Raw genomic sequence first — 9395 nt, 5'->3', positions numbered from 1 at the left:
CCCCCCCCCCCCCCCCCCCCCCCCCCCCCGCACTCAGGAGAGGAAGTCTAGAGATAATCTACGGGAGCTCAGCTGCTTGGAGTTTTTCTGAAGGCTACTGAAAATATTTTCACACACAAAATCAATTATAAAAGTAAGTGTGTGTGTGTGTGTGTGTGTGTAAAGGGGATGTCTAAGCTAACATGCTGCATGCAGAAATGGAGGAGCCACAGTGGCATTCTGCCTCACGGGCGGTTTGGTCTAGATCTTATCTTCATGCCACTATCTCCTTGAGGTGTTTTACAGAATGGAGGTGGTAACGGGCAACACAGAATCCCATGGGAAAGACTGATGGTATTATACATGTTCCACGTTTGCATTCCAGAAGGCATCCTTGAAAAAGAACCCAAAACTCATGTGCAAGGGCTCAGCTGAGGTTTCTGGAACTGCCTGGCCATCTCCTTTGTGCAGTGATGCTGAGGTGAACTTAATCTAGGAGCACCGTGCAGGTCTTTTGCAGGATGTTCTGTGACAGGCCAGGGAGCGCTGGCCAGGCGCTCATTTGGATGCCTGTGTGTATGAGTAAATGGCCTTTGGTGGTGTTATACACCTGTAATGCCAGCAGTCAGGAGGCTGAGGCAGGGGGATGGTGAGTTTGAAGATGGCCTAGATTATACACAGAGATCTTCTCTCAGGGGTGGGAGGTGGTGGCCATATGCCTTTGCCTTGTATGTTACCCAATAATTCTTGAGGTCATCACACTGGAGAAATGTCACGTGATATAGTGACGTACAGGCCTTTATGATAGCATAGGCTCTGGGAGCTATTTTCGCTTCTAGATAGATCCTTCCCCAAACAGTAGATACAGAATCAGAAAAGAAACAGTGTTCTAGAGAGTTACAAAGTAACATTTCCTATGGACAGTGTGCAGACCTGGCTATAACTCCTTTGCCTTTATCCTCATATGTATAACCATGAGTTTGTTTTGAAACTTCAGAGATTATGAAAACTAAGAAGTCAATCCAATTTTTAAAATTCTAGGCAAGGAGCCATTTCCTGCCACTATGTGTTTATTCTAAAAGTGGTTATTTGAGTCGCATATGACAGAGATGTTCGTGACCCACCTTATGCTAAGAGTCGCTCAGTGATCACCCACCAGGATTTCTGAGGCGACAAAACTTCATACTGAAGAGAAATTCAGTTCCACCTCATTTTAAGATGTTTCGCTAGCTCAATGATTTAGATAGTCCATAAAAATTTAACTTTGCCTTAAGCTGCTTTTATAAACTCTCTTCTGGGTATGAATGTAAGATAGTCTTCCGTGCCAATGTGTTTAAAAAAGTGATGGAGATTGATGGGAGGAGCCGGGAATTTGTCAGTTGGAAGAGCATCTGCTACTGCCACAGAGGGCCTGGGTTCGATTCCCAGCACCCACATGGCAGTTCACGACTGTCCAAATCTGCAGTCCCAGAGTATGCAGCTCTTACTTCTGTATCTTCTAAAATACAGTCACACTTCCTGGGTTGGCTCTCACTGCCTCCTGACTAGCTTCAGACCAAGGAGAGCAAACAGAAATGTTCAGGACTGCAGCTCTTCTGAGATGGGAGCCCTCGTCCAACTATATTCTTGTGAGTTCCCAGTGACGTTGACCATGAAGTGTCTGTTAGAGGGAGGGCTTCGTGATGCCAGCGTCCCATGTACGCTTCCTATACCTAGGCTACCACTTCGGTGTTTCACAGAGCGGAGGCGGGGACGGCCGCTAGCTTCCTCGACATTGCTGTTTTGACCGAGGCACGCCATTGTACATTTTCTCAGAACTCAAGGGCTTTGCATGCATGATGGCACATCTCTGTCCACTTCTAATCTGGTTTCTAATACTTTAGATGGCTCTGACCACTATGTAACAAATTGAGCATAGAATGTAGTCAATGTATATGTACGCGGGATGCAATTCAATGCACATGGCTGGAAGCATCTCAAAAGCTCACGTCACTAGCATGGGAATAAAATGGTGTTCCTTTTCCTACCCAGATGGGTTGTGGTGTACATTATCCTAAGAAAGTTGTTATGGGGGTCATGTGTACAGCGTGTGACAGGTACCCAGCTGCGAGGGAGTGCCAACCACACACACCACAGCATTGTTACTAAAATGCCAGGTTTCTGTAGGGTGTGTAGCAGCACCTCAGATACCCCACTGGAGACCACCATCCCGGGAAAGGGCTTGACCTCCCATACTCACCCGATGCTCCTCCTGCTGTCTCCTCAGAGTCTCGTACTCCAGGGCTGGGGCAGGCAGCTGAGAGATGATTCGCTGTGTTTCTGTTAGCCACGGCCAAAGTTCCTCGTAGGTCTCCCAGAACTGGCTCACCAGGGACTGTGCCCGCTCCAGCTGCAGGTGCCTCTCTGAGTTGATCTGGCAGACGGCATCGTACTTCTTCAAGATCTTGTCCAGTTTTTTCTAGAAACCAAGATGAGGAAACGCACTTGTCAGGCTGGCGGTGGTGGCTCAGTATGTTTTGACCAGTTCTGCACGTTTGGCACAGGGAGGGCAGGTGTACGCGAAATGAATAAATACGAAATCTGTTCAGATTAGCTGTCTCTAAGCATATGTTCATGCTAATAAAAGAGGGCACTCGAACTGTTATGCACAGGCACTGAGGTCCAGGAAGCAGAACTCCCCAGGACTCTTACAATGTTCGTGACTAGAAAGCAAGTTTCACACAAGTCTACCAACTTCAGACTTCAACTACATGATGAACTAAGGGAAAAGAAAGATTGTCATTCACAAATGGAATCATAAGAACAAAAATCAGTTAAACATAATCAATTACACACATGGGAACCAAAGTAGGTCGTGGTGCTATAGATAATCCGTAATTTCACGTGTGCTCTGACTGAAAGAGAAATGTACTTTATCTAAAATGTAATTTGAGGAATGGGTGTTTCTATATTTTTATTTGGGGGTCTATATTTACTGTAAGTATTAGTATGCAGTCATTTCTTTAAGCTCCCCTAGATGCCTGCATGTAAGTCAAGCTAATCCCTGTGGATGGTTTTCTATCAATCTGCTGAATTATTTTGAATTTGGTTTTTTTCAAGACAAGGTTTCTCTGTATAGCCCTGTCTGTCCTGGAACTCACTCTGTAGACCAGGCTGGCCTCAGCTCAGAAATCTGCCTGCCTCTGCCTCCCAGAGTGCTGGGATTACAGGCATGTGCCACCACCGCCTGGCATTCTGCAGAATTATTAAAACTAAATATACCTACTGCTTTCTTAGCTACTTAGCTCACTGTTCTCCTACTGGCTTCAAGTAACTTCATACAGAATGAAGATCTATGTATTTCGGGTTTTATTTCAGCTTAAATGTTACAAACATTCCGGAGAGTATGAGCCAGAGATGGTATCCCTTTTAAATGACAGAAGCCGGCATGCCATCAGGACAATACTACCATTGATAATGACTGGACTGGTTGGATGTTCAACGCGGGTCAGTTAAGGAAACTTTAATAGCTCAGGTATATTAATGTAGATGTCCTGTCTGGGACATGTCTTCATAGCTATTCTGTAACCTTAAAAAGATGCTTGATTTAAATATAATGATTCTGTTGCTTAAACAGCAGCTGCAGATACAAAGTGTCCTTGTAGAACTCAGAGCTCAGCAGATGCTCAGGGGATGCTACTCATCTGGAGTTCACCACCCGCCCAGCGTGCACACAAGGTGATACCTTCATTGACTGCTTCTCCTCTTCGCTGGATGTGGTCATGATTTTATGCCCAGATGTCACAAGTTCATCAATAATGTCTTTGTGTCTCAAAATATCCATGGTGAAAGCCTGGGATTTACCAAACAAAGACAAAAATACAAAGACATGGTGTGATTCCGTGAAGGATGGTGAGCAAGCAAAGGAGTTGAAAATAGCAAGTTATACTGGCAGGCTCTCGGAGAGCAAACCCATGCGGGTGCATTTTCTAGACTTGGAGCCTGGCGACACATAACTCAGACAGAGACTGGAGATGCGTTTCCTCACCTTTTGAACCTGCAGCTGAGCGGAGGTCTGCTCTTGCTCAAGTCTGATGTCACCCAGCGACGTTAACTTCTTCTGTGTTTCGGTGATCCAGGATAACTCAGCATCCGCAGCTTGGTCAAACTACACAAGAGACGATGATCAGGGTAGCAGGCTCCAGCGGCTGCTGCCAGGAGTATTACCTATTTGTGTGGCTCCCTAATACCCCGCTTCCTAATTGGAGACTCTCAGTTTCTTTTTTCATAGCATCTTAAAGTAAACAGGTAACTGATTAATGGAGAGAGAAGAACTCAGCCCACAAGCTCTTATGCTCTGCCGTACCATGACCTCATAGTTGGACCCAAGGACGGTGGGCGCCATGACTGCCTTCTCAGGTGTCTTATGTGCCAAATGTGAACTGCTGGAAAAGTTGACAATAGATACCATTGTAAATAATCTTTCCCCCATGACTTCAATTCTCAGATGGGCAGGGAGCACTGTGCCGTCCAAGCACACAGCTCCACAATAAAATAAGGAAGCCCTCCCATTTCTTTATTGTTGGGGTTTATATCTCAGTGTGTGTGTGTGTGTGTGTGTGTGTGTACATATCTGCACCCACGTGTGGAGAACATGCTCAGACAACTCGTGCACAACCTGTAAGTGTCCAATGGAACACTGGACTTTGAACGTACACGAGGACAATCATAGATGTCTGAGTTTCTTTTCCTCGGTGTAACAGCAATTCATAGCCTGGCAGAGGATGTGAAAGGCCAAAGTAATCAGGAAAAATTAAAATCTGGAGTTAATCATGTTGGTAATTTAGTGACTTCCCTGCTGGAAATCCAGGTGGCAGTAGAGGAGGGTAATCAGGTAGGAAAAGAGATAGGCGGGGCTCAGAAATAAGTTAGAGAATATAAGTTCTACTTTAAAGACTCTACATTAATTCAATGTACACACGTGAGAAGCCAGAACAGACCAAGTCTCTTCGTTGCAACAGAAGCACATCTAAAAACCCCAAGCATCACATCACAGACTTGCAGGTGCACCATCTAGAGCCAGGCAGAGTGCTCTGAACCTTGGTCCTGAGGATCAATACCCAAGGGTGATACATTCTCTGCTATTCTTTGAGCCTCACCTATTCGAGGTTAGGTCCAGAATGGACAGACTACTCTCATACACCAATGGACACAGGCACAGTTCCAGGAGAATCCTGTTCTCTCTAGCCAAAGAATGCGGGAAGGGGCAGCCTAACCAGGCAGGTAACCGACAATAATACCCATGGCAAAGACAATCAAATGCCACCGCACAAAATGATAGCCCCGCTCACGCATGCCAAGAGAGACAGCGGCAGCGGCATGAAGCGCTAAGTGTTTCACCCTTGAATCTGTGACCATGTCCCTTCCGGGATGATGTTAGGCAGGAGCCAAGGCTTTCTTCCCACTGGCCTGAAGCTAAGAGTCATAGTGTAAACGGAGAGTGGTGTGGATCCGTACCTCAGCATGCCAGGTAGTGAGGAGGCACTTTTCCTCTGCTGCAGCCTAACTGGCACTGTAACCGGCACACAGTGAGGACTCAGGGTTTCCCTTGACACCTGGTGTTAGCCCATCATGGCTCCCTCACTGCTCTGTCAGGAGAGCTGTGCAGAGGGCTGGAATGGCCAGCCCTACCCAACAAAAATGAGGCATGTGCCCTAGAGCCCAAGGACGTGGAGTTTATCTCCCCTGGCCACACCCCCAGTTGCTACTGACAACTGAAAATGCATACAGGCAGAGGAGAGCAAGTTTAAATCCATATAAAAACGGGGAAGACCTCCATCCGCCTGCCTCTGGAGCGCTAGCCTGAGAGACCTATGCCAGCATGCCTGGCCAAGAGTGGTTTCTCCAAGAAGGCACATTTTAATATTATAGGTTTAAGAACTATGACACTAACCTAATTAATTTTTTAAAAAATCTTTGGGAAGCACTTGCAAACATTTGTTGCATTTGTAGTGACTAGACAAGCTTCAGTGTGAGCTAAGCAATGTGAACCCTGTCAGTCACTGGTATCTGTCTTACATCATTCAGGAAGCCAAGCACAGTCAAGTGCTCAAGAAAATCCTGCTCCCAGAGGGCACAGTGCTGGTCTTGTCACTCAGAGAAGGCTTGGGTGCCAGCTGAGATGGGCGAATACATTTTCACGAAAAAAAAAAATCAGGTATTTTAAAATAGCTGAATCAACTTCACGAACAAACATAACCACTTTCCTACAACAGTGAAGCTTACAGATGGCTGCAAACTGTACAAGAGGCGGGCAAACACATTCCTCCGGCATGAATGCTCCTCACAGAAATGTCCTAGGCAGGGAAATGTCCTAGGCTGGCCTCCTACCAGCCTTTGTGATCCTTGACTGGTAAATAAAGGATGGTCAGAGCAGGAGGCTTTGGAACCTACAAATTACGGTTACACAATGCCAGAAAACCAACGTCGGAGACTCCCGCCCACAGTCTACGTGTGCTCCTTGCTTCTGCCTGGTGTGACTCAAGAGGTTGGGCCCACCTCTCCTGCTGGAGATATCCTACAGAACCATATGACCCCATGCAGAGTTTGCAACCCGGACCTCAGGACTTGATGTAAATAGCCACAAGGATGTCGATAGAAGTTAAACTTTCCATTCCCAGGACCGCCTTCGCTGCCTGCCATTTTCCACAGGGTTGTGGCTAACAGCAGAATTCTCTGAAACTCTGGAGTAGAAACTGTGTGAGCCACAGGCAGGTCAGAAACTATAATTTTTCCCCTTCCAGTCATCTTTGGGGAAAAACTCTACATCAACCAAGAAAACTCTTTCTGTTTTAAAAACAAAGACTTTTTCTTTGCTTACAGAAGCATGACCATGGGACAGGAGACACCGACCTGTCTACTAATTCAAACTGCTCACAGATACATCAGGCTTAGTCTAGGCATCGGACTAGTATGAGTGGCACACATGTACGTAGACACAGAGCACTCTATTCAGAACAAGAGGCTTTCCCTGTGTGGCAGGGTGCTGTCTGTGAGGTAATGGGGGTAGGTGGCTGCTAACCCTGTGCAGATTAGCAGAGTCCTGGTGCTCAGATGCAGTCTGGCCAAAGTCTACCGAAGTCCCCAAGTTCAGAAGCAGAGCAACTGGAGTGGGAATAGAGCAGCAGACGCGGGTTTATTCAGGTAAAGACCCCGGACAGCCGGAGGGCGCACACAGGCAACAAGGCACTGGTCCTACCTGCTGAGACCTCAGAATGGCGGCGTCGATCTCCTCCACTTTCTGCGTGATCGTGTCGCTCACGAGCCGGTAGCGTTCATTGTCCTCTGCGACCATCTTCTCCAGCCCTTCCCGTGCCCTCCAGGGCACCAGGTCCAGCAAGGCGCAGCTCACATCATTGAGAGAGTCCAGTAGGGCTTTGTTGCTCCTGACTTCGTTTTTTAGTTCCTTGAGAACACACAAACACATGGGGCAGGGTCTCCCTCTGCTCCCTTTTTAGGGTGGGGGCCCTTTGCTGGCTGACAAGGCTATGCTTGGCCCAGTTACTTCCATCTGAGCTAAACAAACCTCTGTATTTTTTTTTAAAAAAAATGTATCTATTATTATATCTAAGTACACTGTAGCTGTCTTCAGACACACCAGAAGAGGGTGTCAGATCCCATTGCAGATGGTTGTGAGCCACCATGTGGTTGCTGGGATTTGAACTCAGGACCTGTGGGAGAGCAGCCGGCGCTCTTAACTGCCGAGCCATCTCTCCAGCTCCGAACCTCTGTTATTTATAGCTGTTTTGCAGAAGAAACCAAAAGTGTTTCCAGAGAAGTTTAGGGGACAGTTCATTTGTCAATGAGGCAGGAGTTTATCTTTTGAAATGGAAAATAAATATTTGCTGTTTCGAGAAGCAAACTCAAGCGAGCTAAGTCATCTGCTAACAGGGGGTCAAGCAAAGAGGCACTCCAGAGGTGCGGCCTGCTGTGAGGACATGCTGGTCCTGCGAGAGTAACGCCTCCCCACCCTGGGGTCAGCAGCAGGTATGCTGGAATGGATGCCCAGAGGGCGGGGCACTTTGGGGATAGTGCCAGGAAAATTCCCCACGCTACCCATCCCCGATAGAAATGTTTTGTTTTGTTTTTTTTCAATCAAATTACACGCCTCTGAAACAATGATCACCTTCCTTTTCTCCTTTCCCTTCTTCATTATTCTACCACGGGCAGGAAACTATATTACCAGTCTCTCCCCCCAAAACATTTATTTACTTATTTATTTATTTATTTATTTATTTAATTATTATATATGTAAGTACACTGCAGCTGTCTTCAGACACCCCAGAGGAGGGCATCAGATCTCATTAAGGATGGTTGTGAGGCACCATGTGGCTGCTGGGATTGAACTCAGGGCCTCTGGAAGAACAGTCAGTGCTCTTAACTGCTGAGCCACCCCTTCAGCCCCAAGTCTTCTGTTTTTTAAGGTTTGGTCACCTTATTGCTGGTTTCCACCAGGCCCCGCCCACCAGGGCCTCTGTACTCGGAATCCTCACAGACAACCCCCCCCCCACCCCCCCCCACCCCCGTGACACACGAGTTTGAGGTGCACAAGTGCCTACTTTCTGTCTCTCTTGCACTTGGCTGGCAGCTTCTCCCTTCAGGCCCTGAGTCTCGTAGGACAGCAGCTCCACCTCCACCCTGTCCAGCCAGTTACACAGCTCCTTGTGTGTGGACTGCAGCTGTTCGGCGAGCTGCAGAGCGTGTTCCAGAGTCTTCGCCACATCAGCACTCAGCTTGGTGATGTCTTTGTACCTGGCTTTGATGGCTTCCAACTTATCTTGGATGATTAAGACTTCGTCACCTAAGATTCCAAGAAGATGCATTATTTCTTACGGAAGTGACGGGCAGAGAGTCTCTTCAGATAGTGCTGCTGCTGCTGATATGCTTTGGGAGGATGAGGAGACCTTTTTCTAAAGATCATCTGACCCAAAAGATGCCCTCCCCGGGATTGCTAAGAACAGAAACGCAAATAGAAAGGCCCACAGAAACTTCATATGTGTGCTGTGTTTTATCTCCCTTACAAAGCTTTCTGTCTTTGAAGGATCGGGGGCTAAACCTGCCAGCACTGGGGCCGCTGATGTCATGGCTTACAAGGCGGTTACGTCAGGCGGGTATTTAACCTTCCTGTGCTTACTCATAATTACTCACTCTCACACTTCCGGAGCTCTATCTGCTGCTACTTCCTTTGCAGACAGATGTAAATTATGCCCTAAGATACAGACATCCATGTCAAAGTTGTAGACGCTTTATTGCACGCCTTTAACCACAGTGAAGGCTAACTGCCCCTTGCGCCCGCCCCGTGCGCCTGCCCTGTGCGCCCGTGCGCCCGGCCGAAACAGATAAGGGCTTTCCCACAGCCAGAAGAACTGCTAAAGTAA

At 47.3% G+C, this 9395-nt stretch overlaps 1 protein-coding gene across 10 annotated transcripts in view; it reads right to left on the bottom strand.

Annotated features, from left to right (window-relative positions):
- The window catches only part of Dst (dystonin), a 397313-nt gene that overhangs the window by 43849 nt on the left and 344069 nt on the right, over window positions 1-9395 (bottom strand). For all 10 annotated transcript variants that reach the window (XM_052192861.1, XM_052192851.1, XM_052192852.1 and 7 more), the window contains 5 exons: window positions 8577-8818; window positions 7217-7423; window positions 4007-4126; window positions 3704-3811; window positions 2219-2437 (listed from right to left, as the gene is read on the bottom strand). In XM_052192861.1, coding sequence (XP_052048821.1) covers window positions 2219-2437; window positions 3704-3811; window positions 4007-4126; window positions 7217-7423; window positions 8577-8818 — 896 coding nt within the window. The remainder of the gene's footprint in view (window positions 1-2218; window positions 2438-3703; window positions 3812-4006; window positions 4127-7216; window positions 7424-8576; window positions 8819-9395) is intronic.

The sequence above is a fragment of the Apodemus sylvaticus genome, chromosome 9 (assembly GCF_947179515.1).
Source record: "Apodemus sylvaticus chromosome 9, mApoSyl1.1, whole genome shotgun sequence".
Lineage (NCBI taxonomy): Eukaryota > Metazoa > Chordata > Mammalia > Rodentia > Muridae > Apodemus > Apodemus sylvaticus.
This window is presented reverse-complemented; position numbering and strand designations above follow the sequence as displayed.